Source organism: Jatropha curcas, chromosome 2 (genome assembly GCF_041381405.1).
Source record: "Jatropha curcas cultivar XTBG-Jc1 chromosome 2, XTBG_Jcur_1.0, whole genome shotgun sequence".
Classification (NCBI taxonomy): domain Eukaryota; kingdom Viridiplantae; phylum Streptophyta; class Magnoliopsida; order Malpighiales; family Euphorbiaceae; genus Jatropha; species Jatropha curcas.
Genome location: NC_143152.1, coordinates 23,723,192 through 23,745,160, shown reverse-complemented (window position 1 = coordinate 23,745,160; position 21,969 = coordinate 23,723,192). Strand labels below are relative to the sequence as shown.

General features: G+C 33.1%; 1 protein-coding gene, 2 long non-coding RNA genes and 1 other non-coding gene across 4 annotated transcripts; 1 reads left to right on the top strand and 3 right to left on the bottom strand.

The window, feature by feature from the left end:
- Positions 1-84: 84 nt before the first annotated feature.
- LOC149498436 (uncharacterized) lies at positions 85-1,505 on the bottom strand. Its single transcript, XM_089717321.1, has 2 exons — positions 723-1,505; positions 85-201 (listed from the first exon to the last, which is right to left on the bottom strand). The coding sequence occupies exons 1-2, from the start codon at positions 1,503-1,505 to the stop codon at positions 85-87; spliced, it is 900 nt and encodes a 299-aa protein (XP_089573447.1).
- On the top strand, positions 958-1,064 carry LOC149498437 (small nucleolar RNA R71). Its single transcript, XR_016319862.1, has one exon. It is a non-coding gene; the product is annotated as a small nucleolar RNA R71 (small nucleolar RNA).
- Positions 1,506-9,858: 8,353 nt separating the features above from the next.
- LOC110009744 (uncharacterized) lies at positions 9,859-10,741 on the bottom strand. The gene is made up of 3 exons (XR_002284624.3): positions 10,445-10,741; positions 10,271-10,315; positions 9,859-10,171 (listed from the first exon to the last, which is right to left on the bottom strand). It is a non-coding gene; the product is annotated as an uncharacterized LOC110009744 (long non-coding RNA).
- Positions 10,742-15,321: 4,580 nt separating this feature from the next.
- On the bottom strand, positions 15,322-16,526 carry LOC149498435 (uncharacterized). Its single transcript, XR_016319800.1, has 2 exons — positions 16,427-16,526; positions 15,322-15,620 (listed from the first exon to the last, which is right to left on the bottom strand). It is a non-coding gene; the product is annotated as an uncharacterized LOC149498435 (long non-coding RNA).
- Positions 16,527-21,969: the final 5,443 nt, after the last annotated feature.

Here is a 21,969-nt window from a genome sequence, read left to right as displayed (position 1 = left end):
CAGGAATTTCATGAAGCTTTGTTCATCTTGCATCTTTTTTAATCTTTGAGGAAATGGAATGGGTGGAACATAAGGTTTTACCTCTTATTTCTCCACTAGATCGATGATAGGACCCTTTTTCTCCTCTTCCTTCTCCTTCTCCTTCTCTTTCTTGGTTTTGCCCTCCAACTCTCTTCCACTCCTCAAGGTGATCGCTTGTACCTGCTCTTTAGGATTTTTTTCTGTGTTGCTAGGTAACGTACCTTGAGGTCTGGCTGCCATCATGTTTGCAAACTGTCCCATTTGGATTTCCAGATTTCTTATCGCAGCTTGTTGGATTTTATTGTGTTCTCTTGTTTCGTTCATGAAGTCCATGTGCGATTTGGAAAGGGTAGTAAGGAGATCATCATGAGACTTCTTTTCAGGAGGTAAGAAACCTGGTGGTGCATTTAAAGTGTTATTAGAATTACCATATGAAAGGTTCGGATGATTTCTCAGCCTGTTATCGTAAGGATTCGAATATGGATAATTCCTCCTCTGTTGGTTCATCACATAGTTCACTTGTTCCAAAGTTTGTGGATTTGCAGAATCTAACATGCATTCACATAGTTCACTTGTTCCAAAGTTTGTGGATTTGCAGAATCTAACATGCATTCTCCAACTCCATGTGGTTCGTTACATCTGTCACAAGTTTGCATGATAGAATTTACAGACTTAGTGGTTAACAAATCTAACTTTCTTACCATGTTGTCAACCTTTGCATTTAGTGCTGTGATGGCATCAATTTCATAAATTCCAGCAGTTTTTCTTCTTTCAGAACTGCTTTGATAATGGCTATTGCTTGCCATTTCTTCTATTAAATCGTATGCCTCATCGATCTCTTTTCTTTCAAAGGATCCTCCTGCAGCTGCATCCAAAGTGATTTTAATGTTAGGTGACAATGAATTATAGAAAGTTTGGACTTGTAACCATTTGGGCAAACTATGGTGAGGACATTTTCTCAACAAATCTTTAAATCTTTCCCAGGCTTCATACAAGCTTTCTTGATCATGATGAGCAAAAGTCATAATCTCATTTCTTAATTTGGTTGTTTTAGAAGATGGAAAGAATTTTGCCAAAAATTTTTGGGCTAACTCTTCCCAAGTTGTAAAACTTCCAGCAGGACAAGATTGTAGCCATGATCTTGCTTTGTCCCTTAGAGTGAAAGGAAAGAGTCTCAATTTAATGGCATCTTCAGAAACACCATTTTGTTTGAAGGTGTCACAAATTTCCAGGAAATTAGTGATATGAGCATTAGGGTCTTCACTAGGCAGTCCTCCATATTGAATAGAAGTGGAAAGCATTTGAATTATTGCAGGTTTGATTTCAAAATTATTTGCTTCCACTCTTGGTCTAGTGATGCTGGAGGTAGCTCCATTGAGAGAAGGAGTAGTATAATCTCGCAAGGTATGGACGTTTGGCTGCTGTATGATTTGAGGATTTGCAGCAAGAGGTATATTCTGAAGTTGAGGATTAATTCCGTCCATGTTTGATTGTTGTTCGGATCTGTTTTCTTGTGCTCTCCTTACTGCATTGTTTCTTCTGCAGGTTTTTTCTATTTCTGGATCAAAGATCAGAGGTTCTGTCCTTCTGGATCTTCTTTGCATAAAACCTGAGATATTCTATAGAGAAATTAAAGATGAATAAGTAAATGTCTAAATTAATAACAAGACAATTTGTATTGATATTGGTATTGCCAATCCCCGGCAACGGCGCCAAAAACTTGACAGCTTATTTCGCAAGTGTACGAATCGCCACAAGTAATATATGATGAGTAGAGTATCGTATCCACAGGGATTGTAATCCAAGTACCAAAATTATGTTATCTTGTTATTATTTAAACGATGATTGAGGAAATTGTTTGTAGAAATTAAATTTAACAAGTAAAAATAAGAAGTTAAGCAAGCAATTATTGATTAAAGAAATCAAGGAAGTAAAACTACTAGGGGTTTTGATTTCACTTAACTCTTTCCATTTTATTTCATTAGTTCATTGATCAATTTAATTATTCAAGTAGGGGAAACAACCCAAAAATCACTAACAAGCTCTCCCGATGTATTGTTAGCTATTTTAACCCAGTCTAATTACCTATCTTCCAATAGCGCAATCAAACATGAATTAAATCATTAAGTTTTATGGTTTGTTTTGTGAATTCATAACCTAAGGTCATTAACTTATGAAAACCCCCCATGAGTCAAACCGTATAGCTTCCGCATCAAGTTATTATTCTCATGTGTTTTATTAACCTTTTCATATCAAAGATCCTTCTTCCGATAGTGATAATTGAAATAAATCAATCTAGGGGAAAATTCTGCCTAGAAGCATTAAGTTCATTAATAAATCATAACTTGAATAAGGAAAAATAAATCTAATTGCATAAATTGGAAAAGAGATTAAGCTACATCAAACCCCTAGTATAAGAGTTTAGTTACACATAGTACTTAAATAAAATTCAACAATACTTGATAAATATTCCATGATCAATAAAGATAATGAAAGAAATAAACAAGATTAAGAGTTTAGAAATAAGAACTAGTGATAAGTTGCTTGAATGGCTTCCTTGAAACTTTGCACAACTCTTGAATACTTAACTTCTAAAAATAAACTATATACAAACTATGAAATGAGAGATGGGAGAAGAGATGTAGAGTATGGGATAGATGGGATCCTCTTGGATGGCTTCCTTCTCCTCTTTATATAGACTTCTTGGGGGAACATTTCTCATGTTTTAATGATAAAAAATCTAACTTTGTGAGGTGGAAAAGCTCCAAATTGAGCCATAAATTGCTCTCAATTATGGCTTTCCAAGTGCACGTGGTTGAACTTTGACTGGCATGTGCAGAAAGTATCCAAAGCATCTTGTGAAAATGGTAGGAATTAGTTGGCAATTTTTGACTCAAAATTCTGATTTCTTGCTTGGCACGGGCGTGTTGCCTGGCACGGCCTGGGGCGTGCCAGGCTTTGGAGGTTTAGAGGATTCAGCACGGGTCGTGTTCCGTAGCACGGCTTGGGCATGCTAGCGCGCACGGGCATGTTTCCTGGCCGTGCAGTCCCCTGGAGGTCTGGCTTAGCGCGCACGGGCGTGTGGAATGACACGGGCTGAGGCGTGCAGTTCTCTGGAAGTCTGGAACTTGTGTAGCACGGGCGTGTTTCAGCTGCACGGGCGAGGGCTCTTCACTCCAGTGTGCGCACGGGCGTGCAACTCAGCATGGCTGGGGCGTGTCGGGCTTTGGCTTTTGACTTGTTTCGCCTTGTGCCAGGCACGGCAGTGCACCTTAGCACGGGCTGGGGCATGCCTTTTGAATTTTTGCCTTTCTTTGTTTCTTTTCTTGCAAAATCCTACAATTTTCTTTAGAATCAAGTGAGTTGTGTTTCAAGGAAGCTTTTAAATAAAAACATATCAATATTACATGCAAACTAATTTAAATAAATTAAAAGCAATAGAAATTTTAATCAAAATTACAATAAGAATGCTATAAAAAGAACACTTATCAGATAGCGTTTTGTTTGGCTTAATTAATGAAAATTAATTTCGTATGGTGAAATTGATTTATATGGTATAAGCGAAGCCAAAATTATAGAAATTTGAAAACTGTTTGTTTTCTTTATGCTTTATAAATTATTTTGTTATTATTTATAGAGAATGGTTATGACATATTATTGGGTTCTGTCGTTAAAGTTTTGAGATATTAATTTAATCTCATAAAAGTTTGCATAAATCAATGTTTAATGAATGGAAAACTTGTTGGTCACTAAAGTGGCCTTATTTGGATTGTTTTAGACATTGATTATGCAGCTTTCAATTATTCATATTTGTGTGATGCCGTTATATGACATGATAGTGAAAATTGAACAATTGAGCTCGTTGATTATAATTTGTTAGGTTACCCAAAGGTAGACCATTAATTATTATCAATGGCATTAAAGAGACTTATCATTGTGCGAATTAATATGAATGTATATCCAAAGATAACATGCATATTGTATGGAGGATTATTGAATAGTTGAATGGAATAAAAAAAAAAAAAGGTAACTGGATTGCAGAAAGGAGCACGGGCATGCTGCAATGAGCACGGGCATGCTTCTCTCTGACTTGCATAAAGGCTCGCGAGTTGCTCCACAATGAAAGTCTATTAAAGTAATTTTCTTCTTGGCATCATTATTGATTAAAGCTATGCATTTAAATATTACCCAAAGGTGAATTTAGATGCACAATTAAAGTTGTTATTTGTTTGAATCCATTTTATGTTTACTCAAAGCATTAACGTATGAGTATATGTGTAATGTTGCAGCTTCCTTTAACATGTTTGCTATGGGCACTGGGTTGATTAAGTTCAATGGATTGAACTATGCTGATTGGTCCGAACAAATCCATTATCAGTTAGGAGTTCTGGACTTGGATTTGACATTAGTCTCTGAAAAGCCAGCAGCCATTACAGAGACCAGCACTGAAACTGAAAAGTCTCATTATGAGGCTTGGGAGCGGTCTAACAGGCTGAGCTTGAACTTAATGAGGATGATAATGGCTGAAAATGTTAAGCCATCAATGCCCAGAACAGACAATGCTAGAGAGTACATGCTGAAAATTAAGGAATACTCCCAATCGGATATAGCTGACAAGTCCATCGTAGGATCCTTGATGAGTGAGCTAACGACTAAGAAGTTTGATTGGTCACAATCCATTCATGATCATGTGACTGGCATTCAGAATTTGGCAGCCAAACTGAAATCAATGGGAATGGATGTGAGTGAATCATTTTTAGTTCAATTTATTATTAACTCACTTCCTCTTGAGTTTGGTCAGTTCCAGGTGAATTACAACACCCTTAAGGAAAAATGGAACATTCAGGAAATCAAGGCCATGTTAATACAAGAGGAAGGGAGATTAAAGAAATTGAAGGAACACTCCATCAATCTCACATTTCATAATGGAGCTAGTAGCAGCAACAACAAATCAGGGAAGAAAGGTAAGAAAAGGGACAGTGCCCTAATGAAGGTTAATGAGGGCCAAATCCGTAAGGAATTGAAGTGCTACTTCTGTAGGAAGAATGGTCACTTCAAGAAGGACTGTCCTAAAAGGAAGATTTGGTTTGAAAAGAAAGGTATACTTTATGTTTCAGTATGTTTTGAATCAAATCTTATTGAAGTGCCTAATAATACCTGGTGGTTAGATTCTGGTGCAACTACTCATGTGTCTCATATTATACAGGGATTTCTTTCGATTCAACCCATAAATGAAACTGAAAAGTTCCTATTCATGGGAAACAGAATGAAGACACAAATAGAAGGAATTGAGACTTATAGATTGATCCTGGACACTGGTCGTTATCTAGATCTTGAAAAGTGTCTCTATGTTCCTGAATGTGCTAGAAATCTAGTTTCTGTAGGGAGGTTGGATAATGTTGGTTTCAGTTTTAAGATTTGTAATGGTGTTTTTTCATTATACAAACTTAAGTACTATTATGGTTCTGGTACTTTGATTGATAGTTTGTATCGTTTTAATCTTGATGCTGAATTTATTGAATCCCTGTTTAATGTTGAACACAATATAGGTATTAAACGTAGTGAACATAATGAATCTTTTGCTTTCTTGTGGCATCAAAGGTTAGGTCACATATCCAAAGAAAGGATTTTGAGGTTAGTGAAAGGTGGAATCTTACCTCAATTGGATTTCACTGACTGGGATGTGTGTATAGATTGCATTAAAGGTAAGCAAACTAAGCACACATTAAAGACTCCAGCCACAAGAAGCAGTGAATTGCTTGAACTTATACACACTGATATATGTGGCCCTTTTGATGTTCCCTCTTGGGGTGGTTAAAAATATTTTATTACCTTTATCGATGATTTCTCACGGTACGGTTATGTATATTTACTGCATGAAAAGACTCAATCAGTGGATATCCTTGAGATATTCATTAATGAGGTAGAAAGGCAATTAAATAGAAAGGTTAAAGTGGTGAGATCTGATAGAGGTGGTGAATATTATGGTAAATTTAATGAGAATGGACAATGTCCAAGTCCATTTGCAAAGTTCCTTGAAAGTCGTGGTATTTGTGCGCAATACACAATGCCAGGTACACCTCAACAGAATGGTGTAGCTGAAAGGCGTAATCGTACTCTTATGGAAATGGTTAGGAGTATGCTGAATAATTGTACTGTACCTTTATCATTATGGATGCATGCATTAAAGACTGCTGCATATTTACTTAATAGGGTTCCTAGTAAGGCAGTTCCTAAGACCCCTTATGAACTGTGGATGGGAAGGAAATCTAGTCTGAGGCATCTTCATGTTTGGGATTGCCTAGCGGAAGTAAGGATATATAATCCACATGAAATGAAGCTTGATGCTAGAACGATTAGTGGATTTTTCATAGGATATCCTGAAAAGTCAAAAGGGTACAGATTTTATTGTCCTAACCATAGTATGAGAATTGTTGAGTCTGGTAATGCTCGGTTTATTGAAAATGGCCAAATTAGTGGGAGCAGTGAACCACGTAAGGTGAATGTGCAAGAGATTCAGATTGAAAATCCAACTCAGATGGATTTTCCTAATGTCTCTTCTTCGGTTGTTGTTCCACTTGTTGTATCACGGTTTAACAACATGGTTGAACAACAAAACAACATTCCAAACCCACAAAATGACCATATAAATGATGAACCAGTAAATGATGAACAATTCACAAATGATCAAGTGGTTTCACAAGAAATAGCATTACGGAGGTCACAAAGGCAAAGAAGGTCAGCTATTTCTAGTGATTATGTGGTTTACTCACTTGAGCATGAATGTGAATTGAGCATTGATAAGGATCCAGTCTCTTTCCAGAAAGCCATGGAATGTGATAATTCTGAAAAGTGGTTTAATGCTATGAAGGAAGAAATGCAATCAATGAGTGACAATCAAGTCTGGGATTTAGTCGAGTTGCCTGAGGGGTCAAAATAAGTTGGTTGTAAATGGGTTTTTAAGACCAAACGGGACTCTAAGGGCAACATTGAAAGATATAAGGCCAGACTTGTTGCTAAAGGTTACACTCAGAAGGATGGCATTGATTATAAAGAGACCTTTTCTCCAGTTTCCAAAAAGGACTCTTTAAGAATTATTTTGGCTTTGGTGGCTCATTATGATCTAGAGCTTCACCAAATGGATGTAAAAACAGCCTTTCTTAATGGTGACTTAGAGGAGGAAGTATATATGGACCAACCAGAGGGATTTGTGGCCACAGGAAAGGAAAATTTGGTGTGTAAGTTAAAGAAGTCAATATATGGACTGAAGCAAGCTTCCCGTCAATGGTATCTTAAGTTCAATAATACCATCACTTCATATGGTTTTATAGAAAACACTGTTGATCGGTGTATTTATATGAAGGTCAGTGGGAGCAAGCTCATTATGTTAGTCCTATATGTTGATGACATTCTTCTTGCTGCGAATGATGTTGGGTTGTTACATGATGTAAAGGGTTTTCTCTCTAAGAACTTTGAAATGAAAGATATGGGAGAGGCATCCTTTGTGATTGGAATAGAAATATTCCGTGATAGATCACAAGGACTGTTAGGATTGTCTCAAAGAGCTTACATTGATAAGGTATTAGAGAGATTCAGAATGGAAAGATGCTCCACAGGAATAGTTCCAATTCAGAAAGGAGATAGGTTCAGCGAAATGCAATGTCCTAAAAATGATTTGGAACGTAAAGAGATGGAGTCTATTCCATATGCGTCAGTGGTTGGTAGCTTAATGTATGTTCAAACATGTACTCGACCGGATATTAGTTTCGCCATAGGAATGTTAGGGCGATATCAAAGTAATCCCGGGATGAACCATTGGAAAGCTACAAAGAAAGTACTTAGGTATTTACAAGGCACTAAGGATCATATACTCACTTATAGAAAGTCCAGCCATCTAGAACTGGTGGGATACTCGGATTCAGACTATGCCGGTTGTGTAGATTCGAGAAAGTCTACATTTGGCTACTTGTTTCTTCTAGCCGAAGGAGCAGTATCATAGAAAAGTGGAAAGCAATCTGTCGTTGCTACTTCCACTATGGAGGCTGAATTTGTGGCATGCTTTGAGGCTGAATTTGTGGCATGCTTTGAGGCCACTGTTCATGCATTGTGGTTGCGGAACTTTATCTCAGGTCTAGGCATTGTCGACAGTATAGCTAGACCGTTGAGAATTTACTGTGATAATTCCGCAGCTGTCTTCTTCTCTAAGAATGATAGGTACTCTAAGGGTGCAAAGCACATGGATTTAAAGTACCTATCTGTGAAAGAAGAAGTGCAAAAACACAAAGTGTCAATTGAGCATATCAGTACTGATCTGATGATAGCGGATCCGCTAACTAAAGGTTTACCGCCCAAAATCTTCACTGGCCATGTTGATAGGATGGGCATTATAGATAAGTCCTTGTTAGCATGATGTTTAAACTTGTATATATATATACATATGGTTGTTTTGCTCATATTATTGTGACACTTGAGAATTCAATTAAAGATGTGTTTTGCTTGTTTATATGTTATCCACATTATAGATGTATACAATAATGGTTTGAGGGAGATAACAATAACAGTTGATTGTAATAATGTATTGATTGTTGAATAGTTTCTCCATTAAAGTTTTATGAATTGAAGTGGTCTGTGATATATGGAAGAAATCATGTTGTTCAATGACTTGTGACCGCCATAATCCGATCATCTTAATTCAATTTAAGGTAAACATGATAGATTCAAGAAATGCACATGGGCCAAGTGGGAGATTGTTAGATTATTTAATAATCTGTATGTGGCCCATGTGATTAAAGGACTGGTTCTAATTAAGGTGGCCCAAGATGATGGTTATTAGGCTTAATGGATAAGAGCCAGTTAGGGTTTTAATAGCCTTCCTCTGCCTTATAAAAGATAAAGAAATCAACATATTAGAGTTAACACAGAAACAAGAGAGTGTGACGGCTCCTTCAAACACATACGAAAATAGTTTGTTTGAGAGAGCTCATAAAGAAACTCCCGCAGCTGTTGATTATTCTCTGACCATTAAGAGAGCACTTACGGACAAAAGGCCAGAGTGAAGAAACGTAGATTTGCTGTTACAGTGAGAATCGAATTGTCCCAACAAGGTAACCCATAACATAGATCTGCCGTTATGAATCAAGGTACGCTTCCGATTATTGTATATTCTTGTCAAACAAATTCTATGAATAATAGATCTGAGCTATATTAAAGTTTATTCAACAAGTAGAAGAGATACCCATAAGGTTTTCATTCTGGAAACACCATAAACAACTATTTGCATACTATTTAATGAATCTCTTAGAGAAAGAAGGAAGAAGAGGTCCAACAGAATTCAAATATGAATTAGTTGTAGCTTCTTCTCCTTGTTTCTACATTGATTTTGTACCAACTAAAGGGTTCGCCAAATTTGAAGAACAAGACCGTGTCTCGGAGCATTTTGGAATGCAAATGAACTGTGTTTTGGGATGTATGATCTGGATTTTAGAACACTGCAGTGAGAAGTTGCTATGGTAACAATATGTGGGACACCACGCGTGAGCATCTGCTTGTATAGTACTATTTCCCAACACAAATGGGTATCATAATCTCCTCGGATTTCAAAAGCATAGGCCCTGATCATGATGTTATAGATGGAGACATTTGGGTTTTTTATACTTTGAAAATTTTCAGTTGAGTAGCTAAGAGAACCTGAATCCGAAAGGGCTGAAAAGAAGAGAAGACGAGAAATTAAGAAATGTTCTTGTTGGACGTAGTTGGTAGACGTTAAGATTTGGGCATGAATTTGTTTAAGTTGGGTAGAGTTTGGGAGTATCAGTATTGACAAGGAGAGAGAAAACAATAAGAAAGAGTATTTCATTTAAAGTTCCTGAACTTTGGTACTCCATTTTGATCTTGACCTTAACTCAATTTGAATGTTTTGTAATAATTATATCCTAATTTAAAATTAATGTCTAACAATCAATAAACTATACAAATATAGGTCTCACACACTGACACAGGGTTAAACTAACTTAACCCCAAACCTCTACTCAAAACGCACTGTTTTGCCTGAACCCCTCTCCTTTCTTTTCCTCCTCTCTTTCTTCTTCTCCGGGTCGCCTCTTCAGCACTTTCACCCGATCATATTAGAGCTCATGAAGAACCGAATTAGCTGAATCAAAAAGAACAATTAAAGATGTTAATTAATAGGTGAAACTTAAAATAAATAAATAAATAATGCTTTTGTAATTTGGTTTTAATTATCGCTTACTGCAGTGATGTCCCATGGTCTTTTCGAGGATCCTCCATTAGGACCCTGAAATCACATTTAGTATGGCATTATTAATTTAATTCTAAGAGGAGTTCATTATTATTCATCAAAGAATCAGATAGTTGATGAAAATATTACGAAAACAAAGAGCAAGACTAGATAAAGTAAAATTACCCTATGAGGTTTGCAGGGTAGATCCCGCCACTTGTCTCCATTGCCTTCAATAGTTCCTTTTCCAGTAAGAGTCCTACCATCAAGTTTATAAAAACTAGCCATTGCTTTTGGCTATCTACTTCTGGCCATGAATCTGGTCCATCTGGTGGCATTAGACACCTATCAATCTGTTCACAAACAGAAATAGTTACAGCTTTTAAGTGTTGGAAGAGGCGACCTGGAGAAGAAGAAAGAGAAAAGGAAACAAAAGGAGAGGAGTTCAGGCAAAACGATGCGTTAGGTTTGGGGTTGGGTTAGTTTAACCTATATGTCAGTCAACGGGACCTATATTTGCATCGTTTATTGATTTTTAGACATTAATTTTAAATTAGGGTATAATTATTATAAATTTTCAAATTGGAGGGGTGGAAATGGAGCGGATATTTGAGTTTAAACTATCTGTATCTGTATGCGTTTAAAATTATACTAACTGTATTCATTAAAAATCCATTTAAATATCTGCTTAATTATCATATCCTAATTATTTTATTATCCATATTTGTTTAAAACCCATTTAAATTGGGTAGGATACCCGCAAAATTTTAATAATTCGAACCTGATTATATTTAAACATCATTTAAATTAACGATTCAAACCAGTAGTATTTTTTTTCTTGAAACTAAAACCAGTAATCATTAACATCATAATCTTAAGTAAAACTTAAACTATTAGAGCTTGTAGAATCTTCAAATGAAAAAGAAGAAGAAAGTTAAGGTTCTTTCAAGAAACAACCACATATAGATAAAAATTTATTAAACTAATAGCATCATATAAACTAAAAATTTATCCAAATACACAACCACCAATTAAATATCCTTATTTTTAAAAAAAAAAGGTCAAAGGTTCAAATCTTTGAACCAACATTTATATGATAAATATATTATTATTATAGATAAATGGGTAGGGTATCCGCAGGTACCCCCAAGGCTACCCGTTTAACCTAATGGGTAGCAGGTAATGGATATCCATTGACTAAAATCCGTACCTTACCCGAATTTATCACGGGTAGTAATTTTACTATCCATATTCATTTTAAACTCGTTTACAACTACCCAAATCTGTAATAAATGAATGGAATCGGATCAAGTACCCTTAAATACCTGTTCCGCTTTCATCCCTAGTCCTCTAGTGCACTAACTACGGTGGGCCAAACCATGGAAGGACCAATGTGCAACTTTGACATTTGATGAGGACTATTTGGAACATATTCCAAGGATTAAAAGACAAATTCCCTAAGCTTGTGGAGTATTTGGACAAAAGGAAGACTTTAAGGACTTAAACCAATGACTAAAATGTGAATTTTCACTAATTATGGACTAAAGAGCAATTTGGGCTAATTAAGGACTATAATTATAAATTGAACCCTTAAAAAGGATTAATTGTGGACTGTGGATAATTTAATATACCATCAATCTATTTATTCCAAGTGGAACCCATTTATAATTGATAAGGACCTTAAGGACTAAATTTTAACTTATCCTTAATTAAGATGATGATTAATTAGGATTAGTGATAATTAAGTAGTAGTAATAAATCAATTGGTTAGTAGTAATTAAATTAAGTGGATAGATAGTTAATTGGTGATATCTAGATTAATTAGCTACTTATTTGGTAAATAATACGATTTTATAATTTAGAAAGCTAAAGAAATATTAGGTTTAAAAATCCTCGTAGATCAATTAATTAATTATTGATCCACTTAAGTTCAAGTTAGGAGAATATTAGAAAATAAGTGAAATATGGATTAATTAGGTGGTGATATACCATGTTTAATATTAGGGCCTTGGAAAGTCTTGGAATTTGTGCCTATTAGCGAAGTATGAGTGATTATATGATAATATGCCATGATTATGGATTTAATTGGATGATATGAATTTTTTATGCCATAATATAATATTTTATGAAATAAAATATTCTTTGTGAAATTAATATAGGATTATGCAATTATGTATAGATTATAAGAAAAGAAGTATGATTCTGTGTTTAATATATGATTTATGGATATGAAATTATGATGAAATATTTAGCATAGAAAAATATGATTTTTATGAATAAAGAGAATTTATGAAATAGAATATTTTTCAGACTGTAATAAAATATATCGGTGCAATTATGAGACTGGATGTTTTATTTATGAACACTGATATGGATGAATTATAAAATGAATTAATTATAATAAATATTTTATCTGCCTTGGTCTACTTGGTTGAGTTAGTAGTTGTATAGAGGTATGGCATGCTATAAGAATATTAAAAATATTTTATGTCATTTGGTTACTTAGGCATGGCCACGGGTTCATTTTTAACTGGAACCGAACTGGAATCAAACCGTATTGTAGATGAATCGGAACCGGATCAGAACCGTTGGTTCAAAATTTTAAACCGAAACGGGCGGTTCAAGGGCCGGTTAAGGTTCTTGTGAATGTTAAATCCGGCCCAGAATCGGTGGTTCCGATCCCGTTCGAACAAAAAATTTTCTATTTTTATTTTCAAAATGACAATCACTTAACCTATTTTATACATCTCTAGAAGTCTCAATAATATTTTACTACATGATATACTTTACTTAAGATTTTTTTTTTTCAAAATACACTTTATTTTAAAAGTTAAAAATCTAAAAAGTAAAATGGTAAAAAGAGAGAGAAATATTTAGTTTAAACTTATATTATTTTTAACTTTTTTTTACCCTTTTAAATTGTTTACTAAGTTTAAAATTACATTCTTTTGAAGTATTTTTCAAAATTTTCTTATAATTTATTTAGTTAATAACATTTAAACAAAATAAAGTGATAATTTATTTGATTATTTTGTAAAATTAATTAATTTTGTTCTTATATGAGTATGAACATTCTAAAATTTATTTAAAATAAAATTTATCAATATTTTTTAAACTTATATTAATATTTTTAAAAGAAAGATGTAATGTTAGACCGATTTAAAAAAAATATATATCGCCGGAAACCGTGATTGGAGCCGTCGGTTTATCGGAACAGGCCGGAACCGGAATCGGCGGTTCAACGGCTAGTTTAGGTTCAACATTTTAAAAATTTTCAACAATCGGTTCCGTGAACCTGAATTGGCAGTTCAATGAACCGACCATGCCTAGGCTACTCATCATTATATTTTACACACTAATACTCTCATGATATATACATTTTATTTTTGTAAGTTAGTGTTAATAAACTAGAATTACTAATTTACTCTCAATAAAATAATAATCTAATAACTAAAATCACTAATTTGCTGCTTAAAACATTAATTTACTTTCAATAAAATAAAAGGTGAATTTACACAATTGTTGTCACAGTATACATAACCAAAACTCTAAAAGAAAAGACATTATGTAAAACTCAATAAATAATAATAATAATAATAATAATAATAATAATAATAATAACAACAACAATAATTATAATAATAATAAAATTTTTAGAAACCTACCAATAAAATGAATCGATAAAACATATAATTAGACACGAACCTTTAAAACATATAAATAAGAGGAGATTATTCTAAGACCAGAGTGGTAACCCAGGCAATGAGGAAAGAAGCAATCTAAAACTTATTGTCCTTTGAGTAATTACTTAGCTTCCATTTTTTTTCAATTGCACAACAAAGAACTCTAATTCAAGAGATTTTACCCGGAGTTTTTTTTTTTTTATTAGGAGATCAGAAGAAGTGAAGCTAATTAGTTTGTCAAACCTGCAACTCTTTGGTTTGTTTTTATTATTTTTATTGTTTCTCACTTACCATTTTTCATAGCTATTCTAAACCTGGTTTTGTCGATGAAAGAGAAAAAAAAAAACATAGATATGTCCGTTCAATTTCCATGGGATTGGTTTTTACTTTTTAACCGGTTAATAGAGGGGTAAAATAGTAAGATTACTATTTTTATAAATTTATTATTCTACCATTCACAAATAATGCTCTAGCAGTAACACTACTTTTTTTTTTAAGAAACTTTAATGACAAATTTCCACACCTCGTTTAATGCATTTTTAACAACTTAATTAAACAAAATAGTCGAGCTCCTTTTGAGAATGCTTAATTAAGTATAAAGAAGGTAAAACATTTTAATGAGTTTAATTTTTAAGTAATACAATTCCTTTAGATTAATAATGGAATACCATATAAGAGGCTAGAATAAGTATGTTAAGTTATTTCACTCTTTATGTTAAAGTATATTTGTGATATCTCGACTGCAGGATACAGAAATGAATCGAATCATATATCGAAAAGGGAGAAACTAATCAGCAGATGCGCCTTTTAGTGAAATACCTTAGAGAGTTGGAAGAACTCCAAGGTTAAGCGTGCTTACTTGACAGAAATCCTAAAATTGGTGACCACCTGAGAAGTTCACCATTTCACCTGCGGGACAAAACCGTGCGAATCCTGCCAATCCAGTATCGGATTGATTCGGCTTGATCCAAAGCGAACAATTTCTCCAGTGGTTGGAGTCGGGCGCGACAATATTGAATAATAATAATATAACTTTGCTAATATAAAGTCTATTGATTTTCCTAGAATTTAATCCAAATATAATCAGTTGTATAAAGTTAAGAATACAAAAATTCTATACAATTTTATAAAATTCATTTAATCACTTGTGATTTATCATGTTGACGGTCATGCCCTTGACATAAATTTCTAACACTATGAACCTACTCCAGTGATTAGGATCGCGTCGAAGGCTCGACCTTTTGGGGATAATGTTTAACATAGTCGTTCCTTGGTTCGAAAAGAATTTGTCTTCATCTAATAATTAAATGGGAAGTGAGAGGATACACTTACGAGTAAAAGAAAAAAATTGCTTTTAAGAATTTCCAATATGACCAAATGGAAAATAAAATGACATGCACAATCCAATTTTATTGATAATTGCCAAAAGAAATGTTTACTTCAAACTTCACCCTATAAAGTAAACACTATGACAATTATTATTATTATTATTATTATTATTATGAATTGGCATCAGCGATAACAACAACAAATTTTCGGCAGAGCAGGGTGGGAAGCAGCTCGACATTGGCCAGATGTATACCCTCTCTTAATGCACTCCGCAGGGCATTGAGGATCCCAAGAGGCACCCAAGCATCTCGCAATGCAGGAAGGATCAACAGTATCTACTTGAATATTTTCTGTATATAAATAAATAAACAAAAAATATCATAATTTTATTTTTTTTATTCCTATAATCATTAAATTTGAAAAGATTAAATTCATTTGGACCAATAGAATTTAAACATTTTATAACTTTGTCAGATTCCTTTATTTCATTGTATAAAAAAAATCAAGACTTATAAAATTAATATATTTCATCATATAGCCTTAGTAACATCATCTTTCAATTTTATCATTTTTTAATAATGAGAATTTAAGCTGCTTCACATTCACGAAGTTTGTTTTTTGAACAAACTATATAATAAGGCAATACTATAGAATTTCATGTTGGATTTAATTTTCTATTGTGGGCTTAATATGTAAAATTAAATATGTACAGCAGTCTAATTGTAAAGTCAATTTCAAATGTGGTCTTGATTGTGAATAATTGACTATTGAGGTATCAACTAATTATAGATATTAAGTGTAGAGACCATTATATAATTCCTATTTCGTTAAAGGACCGAAATAGGAATTGTACTAACCCTACAGGTATATAAAGGTCGTGGTCCCCAGAGGAGTTGAATACGATTCAGTTTTACGTTCCTTTCGTATTGCTTCCGCTAAATCGATTCTTCAATTCTCTGGAAGGCTGCAAACCTAATTCTATACATCAAGATCGACGAACAACGATGTCAGGTATGCAACCTTTTCTTATTCAATCTATTTTGTTGAATCTAGTGGTTTGCACGATCTAGGTTATTATTGAATTATTTGAGATTAATTCTTAACATTTCATATTCAATTAATCTAAACCATCAAAGGAAAGCGAAAGATAGATTACCTGCATTGCTAACGGAAGAGAAGAGAAAACCAATGACACACACAATGAGAAGTTTTTCCAGTCCCATATTTTCTGAATTGGTTTAGCTCCTAATTATTGGTATGTTATTTTAATTCAATCATATTAGGGAGAATATATATTGCATAAAATCAAATGCTTGAGTTGTATAATAATGATGCAATCCTACAAATAAGGTAAATATATATTTCTTTTTCTTTTGTATGATATAACTATTAGTTGTATTACTTATTTTAAGAGTATGAACAACTCACTTTCTATTTAGTGGTAATTTTAATTTTTATTATTGTTTTTGCAATTTTGAAAATTAATATTCAAAACAAGTTGATAGAACAAATAAAAATTATTTTTTGTAATTTTTATTGAGATGTCATTTAATAAAATTGAAATTTAAGTAATGACGAGTAATACAAGTATTATAAATAATTTAAACTAAAATGTTGTGGAAGAAGCACTTAAAAGAAAGGAACAATTATAAATTCCAAAAAGAGATTAATCTCATTTGAAATGGATGTGAGATACAAATGAATTTTTTTTTTTAAAAAAAAAAAACAAGATGTGGGATTACTCACGAGAAATGAAAATAAATAAATAGAGTAAATTAATATCATTTAACGACAATGAATTTTTTTGAAATAACAACTGAATGATTTAAAGTATTTAGTATAAATTTTAAACTAAAAATATTGAGTTGTTATTATTGTTAGAGTACATTATACTATAAGTTAGTAGAATTTTATTTAATTTTTATTTTAATAAGGTATTTATTGGCTTGTGATTAACCAAAGAATTATAAAATAAGGATTATTATTAAAAAGTGTTAGTTTCTTTTTTTTAGAAGAAATAAATAGAAATTTATTAAGAGAAGACCGTATACAAATATGATATACTGATAATATGTTTCTATATTTTTGTATAGAAAGTTTAATAATATTTTTGAATTTAGTTGTGCTACGAATTACTTAGACTCGGTCTTTAGTCTATCCTCTGACCAAACTAATAAAAATATATATTTTTTTTAAATGAGGGTATATATTTCTGATTATTCACTTAAAAAAATAATAAAGTGGAAACAAGTTTAAAAAAATCCCTATTGTGTTTGATTTAGCCCACAAATGGGCCATAGCCAAGTCTTAACAAATTTTATCTTAGAAAAATATTTTTCCTTATTGAGGAATGCTAGTCTAATAACCTCTTGTAATTGTTTGAAATAAAAATAATTATGTTTTAGGAACTCTTTTTTTGCACTTAACATAAATTTTTCTTATTGGTTAAATTGGAAACACATAATATGTGTATATATGCGAATTAAGTGTAGGATGCAAAAATCCTTTGCGACTCAAATATCACAACTTCTACCACCTATACATGTAGAAGAAATTGCTACTAAAATAATAAAATAAAAAAAAGATGTTATGGAACTAATAAAAATAATGGATTGCTATTTTTAGACTTTTTTTTACAAATAAATATCTCACTTACATATTCTACTGTAGATTATGATAGTGCTAATTTTTATAGTATTTTTATTATAATTTTCACTAAGATTTCTAGCATTTTTAATTTATCTAAATTTGTTTTAATATTATATTGTTATGTTTTCACTTAAAAGCTTCTTTGAAACACAACTCACTTGATTTTGAGGAAAAGTGTAGGATTTCGCAAGAAAAGGACAAAAATAAGGCAAAACATGATTAGCACGCCCCAGCCTGTGCTAAGGCGCACGACCGTGCCAAACACAAGGCAAATCAAAGTAAAGAGCCAGAGGGCGCACGCCCCAGCCCATGCTAAGGCGCATGTCCGTGCCTCAAATGCCTCGGACTTCCAGAGAGATGCACGCCCCAGATCGTGCCAAAGAGCACGCCCGTGCATGCACTAGAGATAGAAACTTGGCCCATGCTGCTGAAGCACGCTCGTGCTACACAACTTCCAAAAGAATGCACGCCCGCAGCCGTGCCAGTACGCACGCCCGTGCCCTGGAACTCCCCCAGACCGTGCGGAACAACACGGCCCGTGCTGAGAGCCCTAGACTTCCAGAGCCTGGCACGCCCCAGACCGTGCCAGGCAGCACGCCCGTGCCAAGCAAGAAATCCTAAATTTAGTCAAAAGTTGCCAACCAACTTCCACCAAATTATAGAGCAAATCTTGGACAACTTTCCTCACATGCAAACCAAGATCAACTCTATGCACATGGGTGAGTCATGATTAAAGAAAATGGAGACCTAAAAGAGAGCTTTACAACCTAACAAGAGAAGACTTTGATCATTAAACCATATGGAATCCTATATCAAAGAAGTCTATATAAAGAAGAGGAGAGTTCATCTAAAAGGGCATCCCATCCCACACATTACACTACACTTCACTCTTTCTTTCTCTCATAGTTTTATAGTTTATTTTTAGTTAAGAATTCAAGAGTTGTGCAAAGTTTCAAGGAAGCCATCCAAGCAACCTATCACTAGTTCTTATTTCTAAACTCTTAATCTTGTTTATTTCTTTCATTATCTTTATTGATTATGGAATATTTATCAAGTATTGTTGAGTTTTATTTAAGTACTATGTGTAACTAAACTCTTATACTAGGGGGTTTGATGTAGCTTAATCTCTTTTCCAATTTATGCAATTAGATTTATTTTTCCTTATTCAAGTTATGATTTATTAATGAACTTAATGCTTCTAGGCAGAATTTTCCCCTAGATTGATTTATTTTAATTATCACTATCGGAAGAAGGATCTTTGATAAGAAAAGGTTAATAAAACACATGAGAATAATAACTTGATGCGGAAGCTATATGGTTTGACTCATGGGGGGTTTTTATGATTTATCAAACTTTAAATTGTAAATTCATAAACAACTACATAACTTAATGATTTAATTCATATTTGATTACGCTATTGGAAGATAGGTAATTAAATGGAATTAAAATAGCTAGCAATACATCGGAAGAGCTTGTTAGTGAATTCAGAGTTGTTTCCCCTACTTGAATAATTAAATTGATTAATGAACTAATGAAATAAATTGGATAGAATTAAGTGAAATCAAAACCCCTAGTAGTTTCAATTCCTTGATTTCTTTAATCAATAATTGCTTACTTAACTTCTTATTTTTACTTGTTGAATTTAATTTCTATAAAAACAATTCTCTCAATTATCGTTTAAATAATAACAAGATAACATAATTTTGGTACTTGGATTACAATCCTCGTGGGAACGATATCTTACTCATCATATATTACTTGTAGCGATTCGTACACTTGCGAAATAAGCTGTCAGATTAGATGAAGAAACTAGAAGTTGGGTAGATAATGGATTTTCGGCAACTAATATTCACCTTTTGGAAAGTAGCTATGAAGATGTACTTTACATGTTAAATGATATGGTAGATTTTGACTACCGTTGGTATTGGGATCCTTCACTGTAGGGTTGGAATCACCGATATCCTCCAAATTTTGAGTATGAAGAAGAGAAACAGAAGAATTTAGAGGATTTAATTGCTACCCTTACTAAATCTCACATGGAATTTATGAATGAAACTCGCGAGAGTTTTAAGATCCAACAAGCGGCAATAAAGAATTTGGAGGTACAAGCAGCGGAATTGATAACCATGACAACTAATGGATATCAAGATGATGAGTGCAAGATGAATTATGAGGAAACTTCATGGGAAATTGCACCTTTAGAAGAAGTAAAGCCTATATGTGAAGAATGCAACTCCTTTGAAGATAGATTAAATCTCACTTTCTTGTTTCCACACATGATTATTAATGACCATGAAAAAGGTAAGGTACAACTGGAAGGGGTGTTGGGTGAGATTTTAAATGAACACAAGCAGCAAGCAATATTGGTTGATGAAGGAATAATTGAGACTATTGATTTGAGCTCATCAATGGTTTTTATAGATACACCATCGGAAGATCCTTTCTTTCTAATGATACCACCTTTAATAAATTATGTTCTCTATGATTTAGTACAGTTTTTTTCCCCAAGTTCATCATTCAAAGCAAGATGTTGTTGATAAGACGAACATAAATTTTCCTAAACTAGCCAATCATGAGGGCATTGTCAAACAAGACCCATGTATGATATTACATGATACATACTATGAGCGAAAGCTGTTATTTGATAAACTTCTCAAAAGTCGAGTCTAAAGCCTTTAAACAAAACGCTAATTGGAGGCAACCCATTATTTTCTTTCTTTTCCTTTGCAATTTTATTTTATTTTATTATTATTTGTATTTTTCATTTTGTTTTTCCATCTTTAAACCATTATTTTCTTTTATTTTGGTGTTTGACAGTCTGTTGTAGGTCAAGGAATGATTAAAAAGGCTTGAAAACTAATTGAAAGTGCCAGAGTCAGGCTCTAGCACGGTCAAGGTGTGCTAACTAGCACCCCCGTGCTGTCTCCAGAGAAAATTATGCCCATAGTCAGGCTCTAGCACGCCCGGGCCTTGCTACCTAGCACCCCGTCCTACATAGCACCCCCATGCCACAGAGCATCCCCAGACCATGCTGCATTTTTTTTCTTTTTTTTTTTTTGGGAATCATCCTCGGTTTCTATTTTTCTTTACTATTATTTATGATTATTATTATAATTTTTTGTAAGCTATAGTGTTAACTTAGAAAATTTTAAATTTTTTATTAGTTTTTTAAATACCCAAACTTAATCAGTTTTGCAGATCTAAAGAGCAAATTTTGGTTTTATAGTAAAATACACGACCTGACTTTATTGCGTAACATGCCCCTGTCAGAATGAAGATGTCCAGTATATATAAGTCAGTGTTGTACACGGTCAGGCCGTGCCTTGAAGCACAGCCGTGGAAAAACCAGTTGCTTCTTCACAATGGTTGTGTCATGTTTATTTCTTTTATTTATTTATTTTTCTTTCCTACATGTGTCATGTTGAAAGTAACATTCATTCTTTATTCTCCATTATTAACGCCACATGCATTCTTTGTTTTTATTTTTATTTACTTATTTACTTATTTATTTTTATTATTCTTTCTTTTTCTTTTCCTTGAAGTGTAGTACTTTTTTTTTCTTTTTTTATCATTATTATTTTTTCTGTTACCCTTTTATTTTAAGTATTGTCACTTTATGTTCTTTTATTTTATTTTCGTATTGTTTATTGTTATCATTATTTTTTTTATGTATTTTCACAAAACTATGTTATTTTCTTTGTGTTCCAACAATTACGTCTTTTTATATTATTTTATTTTTTTTTTATATCTTCTTATTTTTTTTATGTAGTATTTATTCCTTTCTCACTTTTAGTATTTGTTCCAACAATTATGTATTTTCACAAAACTATGTTATTCTCACTTGGTTTCCTTGAATTTTACTGTATTTTTCAATACAATGGTGGTAAGGTATTCTCAACTCTATTTTATTGTTACACCTTATTTTGATAATATATGATAAGTTTGGGGAACTGGTCTTATTTTTGTACACATTGGGACAATGTGCTAGATTAAGTTGGGGGAAGGAAAATTTTAGTTAAAATTCTAATTTTTTTTTTATTATTTTATTTG

Bases quoted from the DNA above. Each gene is read 5' to 3' on its own strand.
- LOC149498436 (XM_089717321.1), bottom strand. From the start codon at position 1,505: ATGGACGGAATTAATCCTCAACTTCAGAATATACCTCTTGCTGCAAAT. The intron at 202-722 runs GTAAGAAAGTTA...CCTAAAGAGCAG, and splicing joins ATGCAAAGGTTGACAACATG to GTACAAGCGATCACCTTGAG.